The sequence below is a fragment of the Electrona antarctica genome, assembly GCF_951216825.1.
Source record: "Electrona antarctica genome assembly, chromosome: 19".
Taxonomy (NCBI): Eukaryota; Metazoa; Chordata; class Actinopteri; order Myctophiformes; family Myctophidae; genus Electrona; species Electrona antarctica.
This window is the reverse complement of record NC_136800.1, coordinates 14,539,119-14,563,933: the sequence shown is the minus strand read 5'-3', so window position 1 is coordinate 14,563,933 and position 24,815 is coordinate 14,539,119. Positions and strand designations below refer to the sequence as shown.

At 40.7% G+C, this 24,815-nt stretch overlaps 1 protein-coding gene across 1 annotated transcript; it reads right to left on the bottom strand.

Moving 5' to 3' along the window:
• Positions 1–11,052: 11,052 nt before the first annotated feature.
• LOC306943442 (epidermal retinol dehydrogenase 2-like) lies at positions 11,053–24,410 on the bottom strand. The gene is made up of 7 exons (XM_079529788.1): positions 24,109–24,410; positions 22,018–22,360; positions 19,105–19,236; positions 17,717–17,816; positions 16,466–16,610; positions 14,710–14,835; positions 11,053–11,667 (listed from the first exon to the last, which is right to left on the bottom strand). Exons 2-7 carry the CDS (start codon positions 22,336–22,338, stop codon positions 11,565–11,567), a joined length of 927 nt encoding a protein of 308 aa, XP_079385914.1. The 5' UTR covers positions 22,339–22,360; positions 24,109–24,410; the 3' UTR covers positions 11,053–11,564.
• Positions 24,411–24,815: the final 405 nt, after the last annotated feature.

Here is a 24,815-nt window from a genome sequence, read left to right as displayed (position 1 = left end):
GAAAATATGACAGGCAGTTTCTGCTGTCAAAATATGTCCCCCCCGTATTTAACTTAAACGCCCAATGCATTCTCAATGGCAATAGCACAAACTTTGGCATGCTACATACTTACACCTAGAACCCCCATTCAAACCTATTTAGGTTCATCTTACGGTGGACATGTTTGCCTGAAAAGAAATCTTTGAAATGTTTCATAGTTTTAGAAATATAGTGCTTTCAAATTTGAGAAATTCACAATGGGGCTCAATGGCAGATATTGGCATGTCAAAAAAGCACTTTCACCTAGAAACTCCATTCACACTTTTTATAATTCAGCTTACTGTGGAGACACATGCTGGAACTTTTTACTTTGAAATGATTTGTAGTTTCGGAGTTATTTAACTTAAACGCCCAATGCATTCTCAATGGCAATAGCACAAACTTTGGCATGCTACTAGTCCTACATACTTACACCTAGAAACCCAATTCAAACCTATTTAGGTTCATCTTACGGTAGACATGTTTGCCTGAAAAGAAATCTTTGAAATGTTTCAGTTTTAGAAATATATAGTGCAACTGTGCAAGGACACTTCGACACCAACTCTGGGGGCTAGGGTGTGTAGGATGGGTGACAAATTCCATCCTGGTAGATCGCAATCTACCTTTTGGGCACCCTGTAGGCCTATTCCTTTTTAAGTGGTGCAACCACTTCCTTATATGTGTGGCTGGGTGGCTGGCTGGGTGGGTGGGTGGGTGCGTCTGAGCACGAAAACAGCATGGTTGTTTTTCACCACCTGTGCGCAACCTAACACACACACAAACACATATTAACTGTATATATGGTGATTTCGGGTGTGCCAGTACAGTAGAGGGTACAGTAGAGGGACCCCCACACGGTAACTCCGTCATTTCTCAACCGTTTCGGACGCGGGGCGGCTCGCCGGAATCGGGCCGGCTCCCTGGGTGCGTTCCTGTGGGTCTGGACCCCCCCCCCCCACTTCCACAGGGACCCCCACACGGAGTTGCACCACTTACTTCACACGGGTGTGATTTTTTAAATTTCACCCACTTGCTTAAATGCTTACATTTAACAACAACATTAAATCAAATTTATTTCAACATAACCAGTTGCACATTTTTGTTCACTGCAAAAATGTGGGGATTTGTTGTTGCCTACAGAGTGTACTGTCGGCTTCACATACTGTATGTGCATACAGTAGGAGGCCTCACAATCACAAGGGTTCTGATGTCAGAATATTAATGCCATCAACAGTATATTGTATGTTTTAAGGGGCACAGTGGGGCCCTGAACTCCTGCCACTGGCCCTGCTCACACTGAGCTGTGCAGAACAATTAATCTTTGACTGTTGAATACCTACAGTAACGCTAAATCAAATAAAGGTTGAACACCTTTCTCCATAAAAGTAATTTAATCCAATCAATACACCCACGTGTTTTGGGAATATGCCATCCCCACTGAAGAACAGAGGGAGAACAGAGGGAGGTCTCATTCTGTACAATTATAAACTCAGTTAAGTCATTTGTCATGATTATCTTCATAAAAGTCATTGTTCATAAAAGTAATTTGGACTGTAGTAATGTTTAATACTCAAATTAGTAGAATTGTTGTATATTCAATTGTGAAGGCAACATGTGTGCTCCCACTCAGTGACCTCCAACACATTCCACAGGCAGTCTGGTGTTGCATCCAAACTGCCTTGCTTTGAGGAGGAGGGGGGTTTGGAAAGTGCATGCAGCCCATGTCCTGTGAGCTGCTATTGGCTTATAAGTGCCATATGGGCATATCTGTAGTACTCAATGCATGGTTGAAATATACAAGCTGGAGGGAAAGTCATTCAGATTCACCAGATGGAAGAGAAACCAGACAGACCATCGGTAATATAATTGATTATAAATGTAATTATGCATTTGTATAACATGTATTCTGTAAACCACACCAAAGGGTCAGGTTGGGACAAAACGTTTTTAAGGTAGACTACACCGATGCAACTCATTGCAACTCAAACGCGACCCTTTGGTGTGTAACATTAGTATTTTGTGTATTCTTCTGTTGCAGATATAAAACCTAATAACTACTGCTAGCTAACTAACTAACTAGCTATTGAACAAATTACTGTAGACCATCTAAGGGCCTATGCTGTAATCTATGATCTAGTATGGATCTATTCACTAGGAAGTGAACGCAAAGGAACAGGGATCACAGAGCAGCATAGGGTGCTTTAATGTATGTTTAAGAAGCTAAATGAGAACCTTCTGTCAATAGAAGCAAATTAAGAGACAAAGCCATTAGGACAGGGTAAAAATGCCACATGTACCAGAGCTTGTACTTGTTTGTATTGGGGAAGAGTGATTGAGCGTGTTCATGTATATGTCTTTGTTTTCTGTAAGTGAATTAATAAAAAACCATAAAGACACATTTTAATTCGTAATTATAAACTATCATTAAGACACTTAGTTCACCCCAGTTGAGTTTTAATCTAGTCATAATCTGGTTTGTCTTCGGCCGGTCAGGAAGCCAAGCACGGAAGCTGAATATCCGAACAGTCATCAATATGTCTTTTATTCCAGATTAATACAATACTTCTGACTGTGTCTACAATGACAACATTCAAAGAACACCAACAAGTTAAATCAAAAGCAAACTCACGTTGAAGGGTCAAAAAACACATAACATTTAGCACAAAACATGGCCTGGCAAATCTGTCAACGCCACGGCATAAAATATGAATATGAAGTCACATTATTGGCATACTGGTTATAACATAAGTGCTATATTATCTATGCGTTACTTATGACACATCTTGAATTGTGAGATAACATAAGATATATATTATATACACTTCCTTACCAAGTTCCTGCAACTCTACAATTTCATGAAATGTGCTTTAGCTGCATCATCAATCTCGTCTGACTCACGTTATCTTTACATCAGCACCGTTAAAGGCATCTTTTAATATAAAGAGCTTCAGTCTTCAGTGTATTAACAATGCCAATGTTGTCGTGTGAAGACTCCATTTTGATTTTTTTTACATTTTAAAATGCCCTCTCATTAAATGCCCTCTCAAACTTCTCATTACCATTCAAAATCTCTAATTCACTTATTTTAGAACGACAAGGTGTTCAATGGCCAGCAACAATAAACTAACATGTTTGATGTGGACAGTATAAAACTAAATGTACTGTACTTCATTCTGACAGGCACTGTAAATGTTAAAGGGGGGCCTGGAGGACGCATTATTGTCCAAGAACATCTTTTATCCACTTATGCAGAATGAGTGCTACTGTAGCAGTTCCACCTCTGTGCTCGACATTTATTCTGCCTGCTTACCTTTGAACATTCTGTGTATGTTTCAGTCAACAATGCAAAATATCTCTTTCATATATCAAAAGCACGGTCAGTCAATGTGCAACCCGTTTTCTTTCAGCAAAACGCAAAGCTGTGTGCTGTCGTACCATTGCCGTTGGAATAGTGGCATTTGTAAATAAAAAAACTACATTGTTTTAAATTGTTTCATATATCCGATAGATCATTTTTCCTGATCATGAGATACTTCACTCGAGTCTTTTTAGTAATTATCCTAGCCTTCAATACAGGACAAATCACTCGTGTGCGTGTCAACTTAAAATGTATGTACAATATTGGAGCATGCATGCTCCAACGTTGTACATTTAAAAAAAAATATGACTCTTCTGTGCAAAGATGCTGACAGAAATGAGACTGGTCTTGTCTGAGGCCTCTTGACTTGACCCAAACAACCATTAGACTGGACTTGACTAGGGCACCGTTAACCAAGATGTCCTCACTAGAAATTGTATTGAAACGCCTGTGGCATACAGGCTCTTTGTAGCATTGTCGGTTGCGTGGAATGTTTAGAAATTCACTGAATACTATGAATGACAGGCTTGAGTCATCTGTAGCCACAGACAGCTTCATATGGCTTAGTATAAAAAACACTTTCTTAGAATCCCTTTCATTGGGTTTCAATGTTCCTGAGCATAATCAATAATGCCCTGTGTGTACATGCGCGGTTCTAGTGTATTGTGTGTGAAATGGCTTACTGGACCAACTAAACAAAAATAACTATAAAAATAAACTAATCGACATACAAGTACATCATTTGACAATACAGACGTTTTAGAACATGACTTAGATCCTAATATGAACAATAACCTTCTGGCCAGATTTACAACAGCTGGAAAGGGGAATATCACTCATTTTCATCGTTCAAGTTTTCTAAATCTGTACAATACTGCATTAGTGAAGATTCATTATTGTCTACCCCAAATCAGAAACAAAAGTGACATGGGGACTTAACTTATTGTACTGTACAGAGCGCATCTGTTGTGATGTAATTGAACATGTTTGAAAGGAGTTGAGTTTGATAATTTGACTAGTTTGGGATTGTAAATATTGCTCTGTCACAAATCTTGACTTAAATATACTACAACAAAAGAAAAACATGATTTTTGAAATTGAGTGTATCCCCCTTTGCTTTCACGCCACCTTCATAAATGGACACGTACGAATGTACACCCGGTAAACATCACCATATAGTTCCAAAACTGTTCCTTCAAACCTCCAAATCCACACCATGATATATCACCATCAAACAGCTATACTAAGAGGCTGAAAGCAATCACTATTTATGTTTTAGTGGACTTTGTTGTTGTTTTTAATAGTGTACACATTTTAAGATAGGCTACAATCTTGGAATGCACTAGGGCACTCATTATTTTGAGATAATGTCAATGGTCACCAAACAACAAAATAATTGGTGTTATTATGATACAACAGTCCAGTAATAATCTATAATTTATTTTTAGCTACTTAATGCTACTCTTAACGTGAACAAATTTGTGAAAAAGTCTAATTAGTGTCCCCTGCCTAGATCTAGGCACACATTGGAATGTTAACTACCTAAATAAAGACATAGAGGCACTGGTGTGTACAAGACCCTGTTCCGAAAAAAAGGCCTGATTATGAGACATACTTAACCCATTAAAACCGGGAAAGCATTGTCACTTAGTGCTGCGCTGTGAGCTTGTACATCTGCTAATTTTGAACATATTTGAGAACTACTGATTTAGTAGGCTTTTGTAGAATCGGCCTCAAGTCTTTTTTAGTTTAGTTTTGTTTTTGGGTTTTTTTGGGGGGGGGGGGGGGGGGGGGAGTTGCTCAGTGGCGTTGGAACTCGGAAGGACCTCGAAGAACGCTCTACTTCCACATTATTTCGATTTGGACAGCAACATTTGGTGTCCAAAATGCGGAAGTACTAACGAGAGTTCCGCAATAAACCCCAGCTGCGTGGGGTTTACTCGTGTTACATGCACGGGCAAAAACTGCCCGCCTGCAGTTCCAGCTTTGACCAGTGGCTTCAACATTGGCCAGCCGCTCTGGGGGCTTCAGAACTACTGGGAACATGCTAATTACAATGACTGTTAACTCTTTTTCCCCCCCAAGTCCGTATATATACGTACATCGACGCTAGGTGGCGTCATATCCCAGGTCCGTATCCGTATATGTGTATATATATATATATATATATATATATATATATATATATATATATATATATATATATATACACACACACACACACACACACACACACACACACACACACACACACACACACACACACACACACACACACACACACACACACACACACACACACACACACACACACACACACACACACACACACACACACACACCCACACACCCCAACGTATACTCTATTCTATTATCTATATAATGGTTTAGTCCTACGGAAGCTTTTAACATTGGTCCGGTTCCTATAGCAACGCCCCACCGTTCAAACTAAGGGATTGAAAATATATTCACAGTGCAAAGCAGTTGAAAGGAGTTTTTTCAAGCCTCCATAAATCAGATTCTAGAATCGCTGTCCTTGGTGGATTTTCTGCCTTCCACATTTTGGATTTAATTTGTGCCTTTGAACCGGGACGATGACGCCATGTAAAAGCTTCTGACGAAAGGTAAAGAGTGTGTGCGTGTTCCAATGATACTAGAGTGTGTGTAGCGAGTGTGTGTGGGGGGCGGGAGGGCGGGCAAACTGAACGCGTATGCCGGCACTGGGAACTGGGGTTTATGCTAACAGCTAGCGTTAGAGATAGAGTTAAGACAGATGGATCCTGGGAAATTCAGTCATGACCACAGGGACGCCAAAAATCTGTCCCTCAATCGTAGAGTGAAATTATTACATATTACATTTACATTATGATATATGACAACCAAATTATGTGAGTTATTTATCATAAACTAAAATAAACCTATGATTAAAAACACAATAGTCAAAAACTTGATGATTTATCAAAGTATGGAACTTGAAGGATAGTTAACTTGTATGCATCTAAAACCAAGTAGTCCAGCTGCTGGATAAAAAACTAGTACATTAAAAAATAGTTATTCAAGTATGAAACCTAAAGATTTTGAGCACTTGGCTAGTGGGAGGAGCAGTCTGGCATACTGTACTATCCACACTGCCACAAACCATACTCAGCTATTTTGGAAATAAAAGCAATTTCAGATAATTAGAAATACATGTGAAACTCTACAATTCGTAATATTATTGTAATAAAAGACAAATGAGAAACTCTAGTAGATAAACAATAAAATAGGCACATAAATCTCTCATTCAAGTGTAAGCCATTGAAATGTCAAAGGAAACAAATTATTTGTAGAGTAAGGTAGAAAACTAGATTAAAAACAGACTAAAATTCAAAATGTTAATGCATTTTTGGCAGCCTTTTTGCCATTTTGAACCTACTTTGTGCCTTTTACTTGTGTTTTAACAACACAAAACATATTGAATAATAATATACCATGTTATCTGTCATAGATCTCACAAAAAAATGTTGTGCAAATGCTTTGAGTAACCTTTGCATTGGATAACGTTTTGAGTAACGTTTGACCTGGCAGCCAGATTTTCTTACCATTGTGAAATTGTACTGCAACATAGTAGAACCAAAGCAGAGTTGGCTTCTATTAAGGGACAGCGATGTTCTTAACTGCTCCCCTTTACAGTTGTCCCCTTTACAGTTGTTTTTTGCCACGTCCTTTGAAATCATCCATGAGGCTGAAGGCTCCCATGTACCCACCGAGCAGTAGGCCCTGTTTCTGGGTTAGCAAACTGTCAAGAAGGAACACAGAAGACAAAGGTTAGCAGGGTGTCGCTGTATGTGCTGCCCCAGGACAGTGCCCGTAAAACAAATACCAAATTAACAGATGAGAAAGATGGTTAACAGTGACTGTGTTCCCACTACAAACTTGACGTGCTTCATACTGTATAATAGAGAAACGTGGAATGTGACGTGAGTGATGTTTAGAAAGTGGCTTAAGGTTAGACAAAGTAATCAAGTAATATTAAGAGTTCTGTTGGTTAGCTTATGGTGTCAGTTTATAGCAGCTATGGGCATGTTTAGCTATATATTTAACACTTCTGGTGCCACTGAATAGTGGCAGCCAGATGAGGGAGCACTTTCACTATTCCGTTTCCCTAAAAGCAGGAAGCAAAAGTTCTACATTGCACCGATAGTTATTTATCTTCAGAAGCATTAATATTGTAACCACGATGCAGCATAAACTAACATGACCTAGGGGGGATTAATATGAGTAACTTAAGATCCTTTCTACTTTCATATTGTGATCTGTGGCCACTAAAAGTCAGTGCGTATGGCATTGCATGCCGTTTTGGTGTTGACGACGTCACATGTTGCACCTGTTACTTGCAAAGACAGATAAATGTACAGTATGAGAGAAGTTGATCTATTTAGTAAAAGACCATTAATCATCGAGTAAATAAGCCTCCGTCATAGGGTTACATCACAGCACAGAGCTCAGTAAAATCAATGCCAGTATGGAAGACTGGCTTTAGTGTCAAAGAAAAGAGTAACCTCTTGTATTTGGGAATAGTTTTACCCAGGTGAAACATTAAAATGATTGATTTAATGACAATCTATTCAAACAATGGCTCCCTTTTAAAAGCCTGTGTCTGTGCTTGGTGTGACAACACAGCATCATGTTCCATTTAACAGTATTATTTTATTTATCACAATCCAAATCATATTTATACGTTAACTACTGATGGAGTGCAGAGCAAAGTTCTGGTGAACAGGCACAGAACGGAGCGAGTTGTGTTGAATAGGGTTTGTTGTACTAGAATGTCTGTTCTGCTGTGTGGTTATCCTCTTCAATAGTACAGCATGTATAAAGTTCTACCTGACTGGGAGGATGATCAGTAGATCTTGTGCCGTGAGCACTGGGGGAATATGTAATATAATAACCAGTAAGATGCCCTGAGGGGCTAGAAAAGAATGGCGAGGTTGCGTGCACGCATCCGCCTGGGTGATGGCAGATTGCTGGGCGAGCGCTGGCGCTTTGGCATGAGGGGGTCAGATCAATATATGGAATGAATTCTGTACTGGCCATATATGGAGCGTGTCTTGAGTGTACAGGGTTTGATGAGGTCAGATCAACATATGGATGTCAGAACAGGTCAGCTCTATATATGGAAATCAAAAGTATGACGATATATCACGTATCAATTTCTTATCCCACCCCTAGTCTCTACAGCAATATACAGTGCAGAGTCCAGACATTGACCACAGCAACACTCAAATACCTCATAGTGAAGTTTTATTGTATGGGTGAGCCAATTTCATCCATTGTTGACAAGGTCAAAAGCTGTTAAAGAATGCATAAATTAGTATCTGTTACAGTACTAAAGATGACTAGACAGTAAAAAGAGGCTTAATAAAAAGGACAATACATCAGAGGTTTAGGAGTGTAGCAACTCGGCGCCTCTGGCATGTCCATGGCAGTCATTATATTAACCTACCACAAAAAAAGGAATGGATGCTGCACCTGACTATTTTGGAAAGTAACTACATAGTCAGAAACTATTAATATTGTAAAATAAAGTACATTTCCAGTCAAAAGTCATTCACATGCATGTGGTATGGTTATTGTGAAAGGTTTTACTGCATGTGGTATGGTTATTGCGACAGTAGGTCGCATTTACTATGAAAACCTGAATTTCCGTGTCACATCACAACTCCATATGGTCACGCCTCGTGACATTATGCCTCCATATATGGTCACGCCTTGAGATCACACCTCCATTTCCATATATGGAGCTGACCTGTTCTGACATTCCTTATTGATCCACCCCCACCCGTCCTTCCTCTTCGATGTCTCCCTTTTGACTGATACCTGTCCATTCAAACTCTAAACGGGCTCGCCCCAAAGTTATTAGTGCAGCCGCGACCGGCTGCCGGAAAATTTTCAATAGGCCGGAAAATTAAGGCCCGGCCCTACATGGGCCCTCTTCAAACCCTGTACACTCAAGACACGCTCCATATATAGCCAGACTTCATCAAACCCTGTAAACTCAAGACACTGCCCCCACTGCCACTCTTAGATATGGAGCTGACCTGTTCTGACATTCCTTAATAATCCTTATGTTGATCTGACCTCATCAAACCCTGTAGTGTACACTCAAGACACGCTCCATATATGGCCAGTACAGAACTCATTCCATATGTTGATCTGACCCCCTCCACCCCATGCCAAAGCGCTAGCCCAGCAGTCTGCCGTCACCCAGGCGGATGCTTGCACGAGACCTCGTCACATGATTCAGCAGGATCCTGGATGGCTTGATTCTAAGCTTAAAATAATTGATAAATATTTTTGTAAATCTATGTGGAAAATGGCAGATTTCAGTGGAACCAGAAAGCCTCGACTGAGCTGAGGAATTGACCTGCTTGGCAGGTCAATTCAAAACCTTTTAACCACATACTGCCAGTTATGGGGGTCTTTAAATAAAAGGTTTGAGAACCACTGCCCTAACATTTTACTAAAAACATTAGTTTGAATTGCTTCCAACAATGAAGATGTAAATTATTTGCAGTAAACGGCAAAAGGTTTTAATAATTAAAACAAGAAGAAATGCATCAACAATGAGAATGTAGTAAATAATTAGTGCAAATGAAAGGAAGTGCATTTAATAATGGGTGAATACAGATGGAAATACTGAACCACAGATCTATACCAACCTGTGGTATACAGTATGGCATCTACCACTGGCTGGCCTGGAATAAATCAGTTAATATTCATTGCCCCTTACATCACTCACAGCTTACCAGCCTTGGATGACAAACCTCTCTCCCCCAAACAATGACTGTACTCTAGTGGTGAACAGAGCTGAAGGCGGAACAATACGCCATATTATTAAAACCTCCCATCACAAAGGCTTGTATGACATCCCAACACAGGCAAGACACAATATGCATTTGTTAAGGTGGTTCTTCACATGACAAGAAGCTTTCCAATATGGAATAATGGGTCCGACTGTCCTTGGCTAAAAAGACATCTTCATAATGCCCTTATCAAAAGGTAATTAAAAGGGTGAAGTAACTCAGCTTGAATAATAAGCCTGTAGAGAAGTTGCATTTAATGTCTTGCACGAAATAGTTTTATATCATACAAGTGAGGTCAAATGATAGATCATGCCTTCAGTGTCAACATGCACTTAGCTCTCCTTCCACTCAGTACAGTGGCATTAAGGCCCTTTGCTGCTTCAAGTTGAACATTAGTCTAGGTCCCATAATATATAATCGGAAGCACTGGTTTCAAGTGCAAGACACTACATAATCACACAGCACACTTATCTGGTTAGCCATGATAAATGACGATTTCAATGACCAATGTTGAAATAAAATTCAGTAGCAGTGCTGCAGGGCAGCTGGGAATTTAATTGGCCCTCATTCAACTGTGGTTTACTATTATGGATAAAATGAGTTCTCCATAAATGGCTTAGTGCACACGTCGCTATTCTCCCTCAGCAATGTTTGCGTGGCTCATGCTTTGAGCATAATGACTTCATTATAAGACTGCATCATGCGTTAGAGATCTACAAGCTTACATTTGTTGTGAGCTTACATGTCATGCCAGCTTGTTGATCAGCCATTTTCAGCAAGAGACACCATGATAGTGTATAATTTAAACAAATGTAAACAAATGCCATGTGGACCAATAAAATATAAAAATCTTTATTAAACGCTTTCAAAACTCGACATTTGATAGACCACTGAACATAATGACAGAATGCGCATGTAAACAGTTTTAGATAGTAACAGGGAAAGCACCATGGCAGATAATTAACTTATGTTATTCCCATCATCAAATGCAAAACAAGACACCATCTCGGTTTCACGGTGGACTTCACTCCAAACCAGAAAGTGACTTTTCATGATAAAGTGCTTTTATAAAACCAGCCGTAGGCCGGTATAGTGAGTCATGCCAACACCACCACAACCACCACCACCACCCAAACCGTGCACTCCACAAGTGAAATTCTACAGGGCCATTATGAGCTGAAGAGGACAGCTAAAAACAGGCTGTGTGCAAGCTAGCACCAGTGAAGTTTATGACATGCGTGTGCCAACAGTATACACACACCAGTATACAAACCAGTGTATGTTTGCGTATGTGTTCATGTATGTGTCCGTGAACATTTGAGAGGCGTGTGTGTGTTGTGCGTTAGTGCAGTTTGCGGTGTGGGGCCTGTGGGCTGGAAAAATTCTCATAGATGCCAAGGTAAACGCCAATCAGGCCATACAGCTTCCAGGACGAGTACGTAGCGCTACAAAAAATAAAAAGAGAAGAACTGAGATCACATTCAAACAAAATGTATACACATTTTGGGTTGATTGTGATGATCGATAAATCAAATCCTTTTATTTGGGACACCATTTAAGTGGGAACAAAATTGGCAGCCCCAGTTTAAATTTTACTGCAGATCAATAACCACATTCTGGTATATCTCTCACCACACTGATATAAGTCTATTTAACAACTTAGCATACATAAATATATATATATATATATTTATTAATTTAATTCATTTTATTCCCGTTGTCGGCTAAACTGGAGGGAGATTTTCGATGAAGTCTCACTGTTGCGCAACATCGAGGATTGCACAACAGGCGCTCCTAGGCTGTGGAGCGATGCGATCAGTTTTCATATCAATAAACTTCGTCTTAGGATCAAACTTAGTCTTGGGCGTCACTAATAGAAAGGACAAAGAACTTCGTCCTGGGCGATGGGGGTGTTAAAGGACATTACGCTCACAATGAACTCCATGCTGATGGGTGTTCACTGCTGCCATATGCAAATCGGTTCGGTTCTACATGCATACTTATTGATGTCAACCCTTGACTGACACAGCCCTTGGTAAGCAACCAGGCCAAACGGAGATCTGCGCTCCAAGGAGCACACTTCAAGTTGCATTTCAACTGACAGAAGAGAAAAGGGAACTAGAGAAATGGGTTTTATAAGACAGAAAAGGGAACTAGAGAAATGTCAGTAACATGAGGCAAAAGGTCAAGTTGATATCATTCACAATTTCACGGCATCAACCATATTGATCTTGCATCATAAAAATGGGATTAGGTTGAAAATCGGTGAGGTTTCCCCTTAGTTGGAGGAATGAAGAGATGAGGATAACCAAAAGAGGGGAAGGGCACTCCAGGAGTGAGTAATAGAGGGGCATAAATAAAGACTCGACCCAAGGGAAATACTGATCATTCTGTCATTCCTCGACTACTTCACTTACAGTAGAAAAGCGATTCCGTGTTCCATTAACCGCAACAACTAGAATAGAACACCCCTAAAGCACTGACATGCACACGCCTGGCTTTTTATCAATTAGCCATCTCTCAGTTAGTCACTAAATGGTCTCAAGAGAAAAATATGAGGAATTTAAAAAAACAAACAAAAAAACACAAACAAACCCTGCAGTACCATGATCCATTGTGTGCTTGTTCGAGCAAACACTCTCATAGCCAAGTAGATGTCAACAACTAGTGGTGTCAACGTTTAAAGCCCCAATGAGTGAATTGACATATCAATATGAGTTATACAGTACACATATTTGGGGCTTTAACAATATTTATGGGCCGTCAGTTTGAGGACCACCGCAAAGTCATTCATCATTACGGAGGACAATTTTACAGTACGCCTGCCTGAAGAATATGACATTATCCAGGTCTTACCCAGGGGTTGAGAGTCTACTACAGAATAAAGCACATTCTACATGGTCGCTGTCCTATGTCTAAAACGTTACTTTTCAGAAAATGTGTACCAATGGGTTATTTAGTCACAAGCTTGTAATAACTTCATTGGTTCAATAATTATAAAACCCACAGACACTTGTCCGTGACATTTGATCCTAAACCAGTACAGAGTGCTTTTACATAAGTCATGTTTTACACCAACACCACCACATGCGGAGAGGGGGAACTTGTGAAGGTTTAATTATGTCCGGGCTGACATGTGACTCTGAGTAGGTCATAACCTGTAGTCAAGGAGAGCCTGCGGGAATCTGACTGCGTAACACATGTCAGGGGAGAGGGTTTCTACAAGTACTAGGGTTGAATGTGACCGTATAACACATGTCAGGGGAGAGGGTTTCTACAAGTACTAGGGTTGAATCTGACCATGTAAGACATGTCAGAGGAGAGGGTTTCTACAAGTACTAGGGTTGAATCTGACCATGTAACACATGTCAGAGGAGAGGGTTTCTACAAGTACTAGGGTTGAATCTGACTGTGTAACACATGTCAGAGGAGAGGGTTTCTACAAGTACTAGGGTTGAATCTGACCATGTAACACATGTCAGAGGAGAGGGTTTCTACAAGTACTAGGGTTGAATCTGACCGTATAACACATGTCAAGGGAGAGGGTTTCTACAAGTACTAGGGTTGAATCTGACCGTATAACACATGTCAGAGGAGAGGGTTTCTACAAGTACTAGGGTTGAATCTGACCATGTAACACATGTCAGAGGAGAGGGTTTCTACAAGTACTAGGGTTGAATCTGACCATGTAACACATGTCAGAGGAGAGGGTTTCTACAAGTACTAGGTTTGAATCTGACCGTATAACACATGTCAAGGGAGAGGGTTTCTACAAGTACTAGGGTTGAATCTGACCATGTAACACATGTCAGGGGAGAGGGTTTCTACAAGTACTAGGGTTGAATCTGACCGTGTAACACATGTCAAGGGAGAGGGTTTCTACAAGTACTAGGGTTGGGTGGGATCCCGAGGAACCGGAATCGGTTCCATCACATTTGGAACGATTTCTAGAACCGGTTTTATCACAACGTCAAGAGCCGGCATATGGACTTCATGTCTGCTATACAATTACAATGCCGGTGGTTCTCAAACGTTTAAGGACAACCATAAACCTTGTTCTTGAAAGGTGCTATATAAATAAAGCTTTATAACTCCTGCGTACAAATGGAATCAAATTGACCCATAGAATCCTTTTAGATCAACTACAAATTATTCCCAAGCGCGGTACGGCTCACCGCTCCAAGAGATGGGAGAACAAATTTCACATACATCAATGCATGTGACAAATAGTGTACAAAAGGAACCTAAAGTTAAAGTCCTCTTAGAGTTAGACCTGTTCGTGTCCATTTGGAACCCGCTATCCTATAGGAATCGTTAGTAACCGTTAAGGAATCGGACCATTAAGAGGAAATCGTTAAGGAACCAAGAATTGTAAAAATCCTAAAGCTCCCAACCCTAAGGACGGGGTGATCAAGAGCAAGAGTGTGTGAAGAGGGGAGAAAGAGTGCGTCACATACAGGCTCAGAGATGGAGACAGATATACTAACTTCTTGAATGCAGCCAAGAGGTACATGCTCCTCGGCAGCAGTAGATAGGTTTGGTTCGTTAGGACAGCCTTGATTATCTTCTTGGCTACGTAGGCCGGGTCTAGGATTGGCATCACTGTTGGCCATCTAATGGAGGAAAAAAAATAGAATTATTTTAATAAAAAAGAAAAAAAAGTGTGTGTGTGTGTGTATATATATATATCAAGAAACAATTATTCCATTAAACAGTAAATAATGGCTAATTAACAGTGTCCGACTAAAAATATACCATCAAATATTCATAAATAAGGCTTCATCGAGCAACAGTAAATAGTTTTCAAAGTCACTATGGACCTTCTGTACCTTTCAGTAAATGCTCACTCAAAAACGTGCCTTGTATAAAAATCTGAGAATGTCATGTCAAGGAGCTCAGAAGTAGGCTATTCTTCCTTCCATTAAACTACCCAGAGAAGGTCCATTAACCAGGGTGGTTTTTGCTGCACTTGTCATTAAGACCAAACCAGAGCACCTCAATTAAACAGACAGCGAAACTAATAAACAAATACTAGAGAGATACCCAAAATACGAATAGGCTCCAGTAGAGACGACCGAGCCGCAACACATAGCTGTTGGGCTGATGCAGTCACACCAGGTCTCGGTGCTACAGTATGTGTACACAAATACGTGAATAGTCACTAAAATGACAGAGGCATGGTTTTAACATTACACATTTAGCACACCTGCCATATATACAGCCCCTCCTATATACACGTTTGTTAAAAACGCCATTGACAATAAAGATAATTTAATGGTTTTACATTTTTATATACTACCACACTATTTTGCATATATTGGTCATATGACATTTATTAGCATATTATATTTTCTTTTGCCATGTTCTGAATGGGTGTGTCACAAATATTGTATACCCTGAAATCTTGAATAAACAAATATATATACACACACACACACACGGCTGCTATTCAAATAAAGCCACCATTGGTATGTGTCATATTTTGCTTTGCTGTCACTACTGTGCATGTGCAACCATCAGGAGATTGTGTGTTTTCTGGGGGAAGCTTTCAAAGGAGTCAACAAGTTGGAACATTTATAGATAAAAATACAGTCAAGCCGTTTGTTGGGATATGGGCCAACATTTCAATAACGGTGCATCCCTAGTTTTGGAATAAAGCCTTTTCAAATTCAGTGTTTATATGCCCTTTTCAGAATGGACAAATTATTATTTTTTAATACAGAATGTGATCATAGCGACAGTTATCGGCCATAACAGCAATCATTATATCGGATACAAATTAAAAACCAACCCGCTAACATGGCCTAATGGACTTTCTACACACCCCCACACGGAAACCCACATAAAGGCAACCAAGAAAATCTATAAGAAGCCATTATCACAGAGATAATGTACTACTAAACAGCCCTTCACAGCAGTGATGACTCAATAAGAAATGAAGAGCTAGGGGGAAAGAAAGGAGTGACAGTGGGAGAGGGAAGAGAGGAAAGACAGAGACACAGAGAGAGTGAAGAGCCAGAGAGCAGATAAACTGAGGAAACAGAAGAGACAGAGAGAGTACTCTGAGCAAACATTCTGAAGTAGATGTAGCCAAGACAATCTGCTGATCAAAATCCTATTAAAAGCATTTAAGCAATAATTCCCACTTACAATGCAGTTCAAGTGTTGTGCACTTAGGGAGAGGACATTCTGTGTTGAATCTAATGATGTGACCTTTTTGTAAAATCCAGTGCGGTGACCTACTTGGTTTGAGCACCATCGAACATGCCAGTGTTGATGAAATAGGGGCAGACAATGGTGGTTTTCACGCCATCTTTCCCCAGTCCCATGAGCTCCAGGCCAATGGACTCAGCAAAGCCCACCGCTGCAAACTTACTGGCACAGTAGTCTGAAAGAGGGTGGGGTTTAATGTCACAGAAGGACAACAAAGGGTGTATTCAAACCAAGATTCATGCATTGATCTCATACAGCGGTTATATTACATGTAAACAGACATCCACACATGAATGAAAACAAGTGGTGTAATAGTCAGAAGCTGGAACCAAGGCATCTCTGAGGTCTGTCGTTTAAGTTTTTGTCGCATTCCTAAGCCAATAATTTCATGACCAGGTCATCGGTCATCAAATTATTGGCTTAAAAATGCAGGCAAAGAATCTCCATGAATTAAAGACTTCATGGGATGTGAAATTGATAGAACATATGAAATAGTTTGGGTGAACTACTCCTTTAAGTCACTTTAGTCAAATATTTCAACCCACTCCCGTTATAGAACTATAGAACAGACAGAAATACATCTGCCCAGTGCTGTACTCCCATATCATATGATTTTAAATTACGGTATATTATTTCCTGGATTGAGCAGCGCATTTAAGAGGTTGGCTTTAAGTTAATGGCTCAGGCATACCTTTGGCTTTCAGTCTGACAGGGCAGGGTAAAAGGGTGGCTCAGAGATACTGAATGAACCTCCCCCACTATCTGTCTCTCTTGATTTGGGTGAAAAGTCAAACAGGGTTCTGCAGAGTGAAGCTCCATTAAATATTAATCTCTACTCAAGGCCAGAACAATCTGGCACGAGCAGATATTAGCTCTCGCTGATGTAACGTTAATTAAGTTAGCTAGATCGCCTCATACTTTTCTTATGCTTAAACAGTTACTTACAATCCTATAATCTCATGGTAGTTGGGGACTGTTGGGAGACAAAGGGTTCACTAAAAGAAAAATGTACGGTACTTTGTACAGTGATCAAAGACCACACAATGGACCCAGCCTGGGTTGAGAAATCCTTTCCTCTTCCTATAATGCTTACATTATACTCTGGGAATATGAGCAAAGTACACTACAACACAGATTGTTTAGCGGAGGATCGGCAGCCATGATAGGTTTTAGAACACTCGCACACATTTATGGCAAAAGTACCAAGATGCGGTGAAATACAGCAAAAGTATTACATGCAACACATTATATTACTGAAAGATGTCATGACAAACTACACACCTGCCAATCCAGGGAGACCTATGAGTCCTGCGGAGCTAGCGATGCTGACCAAGTGGCCATGGTTGTTGGCCATCATGGCTGGCAGGAAGGCCTTGTAAGTCTGAGGAGAGAGAGAAAATGTCACAAAAACAAATGCGGAAGTGAAATTACTAGTCGGAGCGAAACCAGTGTGAAACTGACTTATATGGCCCGTTAAGAATGATATGAGGTTATGGGAATTACGCGGCCGGTTAAGACTGACGTTAGTGTTAGCCGTTATGCTAGTAATAATAGGACAATGCTGACAACGTCAGTATGTGGAAATGTCCATACTGGCTGCATTGAATGGTGTTGATAATGATGACGGACATTAAATATGGAAATAACATCCGAAACCGCTCACAGTATCAAGTGCCAGCTAGTAGCTACCCATGATGCAAAGGTTTTCTCCTCGAGATTTAAGGCCTTTTCATAAAGGCAGAGTTTGTTTGCAAAATACCTGCCGTGCTGCAATGGCGAGTAATCTTTTTGAATGGAGCCAGTTAAATTCCTCCACCAGTTCGTATGTAGAAAAGATCTAAAGATTAATATCATTTATGCAGTATAATAATGTATAAATGCTGAATTAAAAGCATGCTGAAAAGATGCATACACAGTACAGTATATATAGTCCAATTAAAAAGTAATTAATGCTGTGACCGTCTCAATGCTGTGTCTGTTACTTTGGTTTAGTTTTCCCCTCTCTTCTGGGAGCATCATTTTGAGCGTTTACATTTCATTTCTGCAGCAAACCTTTTTAGTAATGATTATATCCAAGATGGTGTGAAAGATTTGAGTGCGACAAACAAAATCTCACATGTACTTTTCATCTTGTGTATCCATAGGGACTGTGAGAAAAAGCCTCACGCAGGATGTTAGTATCAGGCAAAACATAAAAAAAAAAAAAATAGAAATGCCACATGGAATGCGATTGCAGACACGTGCACATATTGGTCAGTAGCTTTGTCTTTATGAAACAGTCATACAGCACATCATTTTCAGGCCGTAACCATCAATTTGATGTTGCATAATGCAGCGGGTCTTTTATGAACCAGTTTTAATTCAGCTTTGGACTATGTCACTGCAGTTCGTTGGAGCCATAAATTACATTTACACTGGGGGCGGAAGTATGCCGGAAGCGTGAAAGGCACGCTACGTCACGCTGCCAGCCTGCCACTCAAGTGATTACTGGCCAATCACAGCGCATCTTTTCTGGGACTTATCAGACCTGAACATGCGCGCTGTGACGCACGCTCATGCGTCCGCATGCTTCACACTCGAGAACATGTTGCCCTCCCTTGAGCACAGACGCTCCAGAGCCAGAAGGGGCGTCTAATAACTCTACACATCATCCAGCATGGTCTACTGACCCAGAAGTGAGCCATTGTGTTGACTTCCATCGTTTTCTCAATCAGAGTGTCTGGAGAGTCCATGAACTTCTTCCCTGTCACAATGCCAGCATTATTCACCAGGATGGTGACATCTCCTACCTCACGCTTCACCTGCAAGAGTTACATAAAACAAATATCAGTAAGGAGACATTTACAAAAGGACATACAAATAATGTACAGTGAATGACACACACACACACGTTTTAAATAAAGACTTTTAAGCCAATGTCTAAGGCTAGAGGAGTATCTAGTGCAACTTTTGACAGGGTTACTTATTTATACTGACGATGCCATTCACAGACCAAGCGACACATGAATCTATGCCTTAAGTTCCGGAGAACAGCTTGAAAAGTATTGACTCTTGCAGCCACAAACATTTCACTCGCACTGCACCATCTAGGCCTTTTGAGTAAAATTCCCATGGCATCATTACACGCTACTTGAAGTTTCTGAATACTTGCCTTTTTGTAGCTTGACCACAAGTGGGCAGTGTAGAGTGGTGTACAGTAAGCTCTAAAGTAATCTTAAGTGATTCTGAACACATACTGCATTTACGTGCGAGGGGGTTCGCCTGTGCATACATCCTACGACACCATCTGTGTATATCATTCATCATCTGTACAGTGATGCTGTTCAAGCAAATGTTGATCCTCCACCACACACAAACAGGCACTCCCTAGTTGGAAATCTCACAAGTCTAAACATACAGTAACAGTCCAACATGAGCCAACATGATCAAATGGAACATAGCTTCAGTTCAGGTGACATTTTATCTCCCAACATCTTCCGGTAAGCCCGAGATACGAAAAAACCTGGGGTCCGAACAGACCGCAGCCGGTTCTGTTTACAAGAAGTGACTCCCGGGTACATTCGGACTAGATCCAGTGTGTTTCGGACATTGGGTGATTGGCCGCCACAGCTGTCAATCACCGCCAACAAGAAAGAAAGCACCATTCCACAAGGTGAAACGAAAATTGCGTGACGGTAGAAGAAAAATTACACACACACTATGGTGACTACACATCTCCACACTCCGCAAGTCCACAATGATTGACTCAACGTGCATGACGTTCATGTTATTGACCATGCAAATTCTAAGATTCTATATTGATAGTGACATTTCATAATCAATTTTAGATAACATTGCTCACATTTTAGATTCTCCAAATTTCTTCCAAAGGCGGAATCATCACCTGAATGACGTTAGCGCTGGTGAATTTATGACTGTAGATACCCTGATAGTTATTAGTCATGATGATCACTTTGCAAAAACGTGATGTCGTCACTGACATATAGTCTGTAGTCAACTGAGGTGCCAACATTTTAAGGATTCTGCAGAACAAAAGCTTGGCCGTTTTATCTGGAGATGGTCGCCGTCTAAAAGAGGCCTCAGACACTTTTGAAGCATCAAAGGAGACTTTGCTCGCTTTGGAGGGCATGGAATGTTAACCCTCCCCTGACCACCGCAGGGCCTCTGTTTATTCAATAACAGTAAAACAGCTGACAAACTCATCTAGGGCACATTAGCTCAAGTTTCAAACAAACAGGACTAGAGTCCATTTGTGTTATTCCCTTTTGTACCATGGCCACAGAAAATACTAATTTCTGATTCAATGGAACTGGCTGTGGATATCAGACACCAGGTGATTTACTGGTGACCAGAACCATGTTTGAGGTGAGGTATCCTGAGATCTGACAGCCTTTGTTTTGTTGACAGTACTGCAATTAAAAACAGTCAATTGTCCCAATGTACTGTGGGAAAATAATAGACTTGGTATAGGGAGCTCTTCACCTCAGACTCAGTCTTTTTGCAATATTCAAGAACGTTGTGTAAACTATGAAAACGGTTTTTCATAGTTTTTTTGGCAGGTTTAACAACTGAAGGCAATAGAGCGTCGCAGTCCCGCCACCTTTCATGACGACGCCAGGCCCAGGAAATTAATCCCAATGCATTTTTCCCATAAACATTTCAAAAAGTATTTATTTAAAGACCTTTTAAGCATTGTACAAAGCAAACTCTAGTTGTGACAAATCATAACAAACATAATATTTTGGAGTGGACCAAACAAATTACAAAGAAGGAAAAAAAAAAAAAAAAAGTGTTGTTTACCCCTGGAACTCCTCCATACTTGGTGCTCCATAAATGCTGGTCCCCGAGCACCCACCCTTAAAAGCCTTGAACAAAGCCAACAGCCGAGTTGACAAATCATGACAATAAACACATATTTTTGGGCCGAACAAATAATTAGAAAGAAGAAAAACCAAACCAAAAAAAGTGTTGTACCCTGCCCTTTTTTCATCTTTCCAAATATCTGTTCCGGCCAAAAGAATTTGATTTGTCAACTCGGCTGTTGGCTTTGTTCGAGGCTTTTAAATAAATGTTTTTTGAAATGTCTATGGGAAAATGAATTGGGAATTATTTCCTGGTGCCCTAGTCGCTCTGAAAGGGGCGGGACTGCGACGCTCTCATTGATTGTGGGTGTGATTTTTTTATGCGTTTCTGTGTACCAATCGTGTATAGACCAGACATACATAAATGTAACCTTCATGTGACCACCACGCTCTGACTTTAGGCGCTTTACCCATTCAAATCATATAAAAATAAATAACTGTAATGGGTCGCACACACAAAGACTGCATTTCAATTATTTAGTCATGCATTTTGAACAGGAGACAAACGTTTCGGCTATCCAGCCTTCATCACTGATGAAGGCTGGATAGCCAAAACGTTTGTCTCCTGTTCAAAATGCAAGAATTATTGAAATGCAGTCTTAGTGTGTGCGACCCATTACCATTAATTATTTGATACATACATTTAACACACCCATATAGAGAGCACATCCAGCCACATCACCACTCAACCAGCTACAACACAAAGAGACTTGGACTCACCTGATCAGCCAACTTGTAGACTTCTGCTTTATCACTGCAGTCACAAATATAATAATGGACCTTGACTGCTCCTTCTTCCTGAGCCAGCCTAGCGGTCTCCTTCATGCCATGCTGGTTGATGTCCCACAGCACCACCACCGTGCCCAGGCGTGCAAACTCCTGCGCCATGAGGCGGCCGATCCCACTGCCCGCCCCAGTGATCAGCACCACCTCGCCAGAGATGTTCTTCCTCTTGGAGGGGATAAACATATAGACGAAGGACTCCAGGTTGTACCAGATGGAAAGGAGCATCACTTGGAGCGTTTCCAAGAAGAAATTCATGGTGTCTGATGGCCCTTGTGATCTAGTGGGCAGAGAGAGACAAATAATTGAATTGATTTACAAGGAGTTTCATCGTTTAGTCACTTAAGCCTGATTCGTACTGAGCAATAATAACCGATCTACACGCGTTATGAGCTTGCAATTTAAAAATAATTGTGGCCAACTGCACACCAGGTTAGAGAGAAACTATACAGAGGTGAAGAGAGAACAATGCCATATAATGAAGGACCAGGGGGGGGTTGACACTTTTAAGGTCTCAGAGGCACTTGCCTGTCAGGCAAGTACAGGTCATGTTCTACTTGCCCACATGTCAGGCCCACTTGCCCGAAAAGTAAATAGTTCATTATAAAAGCAATGATAGGTAAAATTTTAATTGCTGTTCAATTTGACACCCATTTTTCTTTCTCAGGATGTGCTAAAAAAAAATATATGTTACCCATTTTTTTTCTGCCAAAATGCCTAGTACAAAGCTATGAATTTGGCTATGGGCAAAGTGTAGCAACAGTGAAAACAGAACCTTATAGTGCCCTTATTTGACATTCCACAGACCAGAAGACAAGAGCGTATCTAGCCACGTTGAGATGTTTAGACAGATATCTTGTGTTGTGTTTACAGGCGGCTCCCGGCTCAAACGAGCACTTGCCTGGTGCCTGCCTGGGGCAGGTGGGCAACCCTTATTTTGAACATCTGAGGGCACATGCTAGGTATACATGCTAAATCCCAGGACAAGTAGTTGTAGTTTTGAAACAACCTTTTCATGCAAGTTGTGTTGTTTTAGAAGTGCAGACTTTCCTTCCCATCCAACACTACATGATGACACCATTTACTTAGGTGTCCCAATTAGTACCTGGCTGTATAGCTTTGGGCTATGTTGCTAACCTACCAGAAAACAAGGGGAAGTTTACCATTGTGTAAGAACAAGCCAGCTCTCCCCCTCCCCTTCTCACACACACGCCCCTAAAAGACTATTAGCCAGGCCCATACTAATATCACTGCCTGGGGCCATTTCAAATGATTTAATTTTGCATTGCAAAGGTAGATAAGTCTGGCTACGTGAGGAAACTAAAACACTACTAGTACTCAGTACAGCAGCCAACATGCCCAGGCTACTACTTAATAAAATATGTTTTACTGTGCAAGAACACTTGTATTAATCAGTTACAATTAAGGCATTTAGCAGACGCATTAAGAACAAAAAGCATGGCAATACATCATACAAAAGTAGTTATCGTTAATCATACGTAAGCTAAGAACGTAAGTGGAATATCTATAAAATGAATAATAATAATGAATAAAATGCTGTCCAGTTCAACAGCCTAGGCCAGAGGTTAATTTGTGCAAAGCTGTGTGTGAGCATTTAAAACATCAAGTCATCATGGTAATAAAGGTCTTGAATGGGTACTGGAAGTTTAAACCAATATGTCCGTCATCTATTCTATCGAGTCATCGGGTGGCATTATCTGGATAGAATGACTGATAGGCACAGCTGTGAAGATAATGTGCAGTGGCAGCAAGGAATAAATGCCCTTGACTTGACCAAAGGTGAAAGGCAAAAGTACCTTAATATTTGTACTAGAGTTATGATTTTCAGTTAATCAGTTAATAACCGCTATTCCGCTAATCCTTGAGCTTTTTGCCTTTTTCCAACAATTTCCAAAACGTAGGCATACACATCCGTAAAATTAAACTAACTATTGTGAATGCTATGAATGCAAAACTTGGTTGAAATAAGTAAAGAATAAAGTTATTTGAGTCAGTGCCGACACTTACCCCCGTGTATCGGATCGGCTTCAGAGGAAATGTGATTTACGACACCCGAGGTCTCTTCTTCCTCAATAGTAGAACAACGCCTCGCTCGGCTCTTTAAAGGGAGAGTCTGGGAGACCTTTGAACTGGCTAGTGGCTACTGCAGATATACAATGTTTACGTTACACACCAGCGACCATAAGGGCGGATCACTACTACGCTTCTAAAAATAAAGACACAAAAGTTCTCTTGACACTTCAGCGTGCGTGTGTACCTGCAGTTACTCAGGGCCGTCGTACTCGTAACGGTACAGCCGTGTCAGCGCCCCTATTTACTAGTAGACTGTCCCATTGACCGGGAGGACGGCCGCACCGTGATTGGCTAGTTGGTTGTTGGCGGAGATTGTTTCAAGCTGGGTTTGTAGACTACCGCACCGGCATTCAATGAAGAAAGATAAACAGTTGAGGCTGTTGCTGTTGAGCATGTGGAGTGTGGAGTATGTATCGTTTCTGTGTCTGTGCCTCTGTGGTGCACATTTTACACAAAATAGCCAATTTTACATAGGATATGGAAGCTAAAACTACATTTTATTCAAACGATAGTCGATAGTAATAGCAAGTTAGAGAACTAGTTTCCAGCAAAATATCTCAAAGGGGGCGTAAACATTTGTTGCTTCCAGTGCAGTGGGTCCTATGAGTGGGACCTAGGGACCGATATGTTGTGGGGCAAGT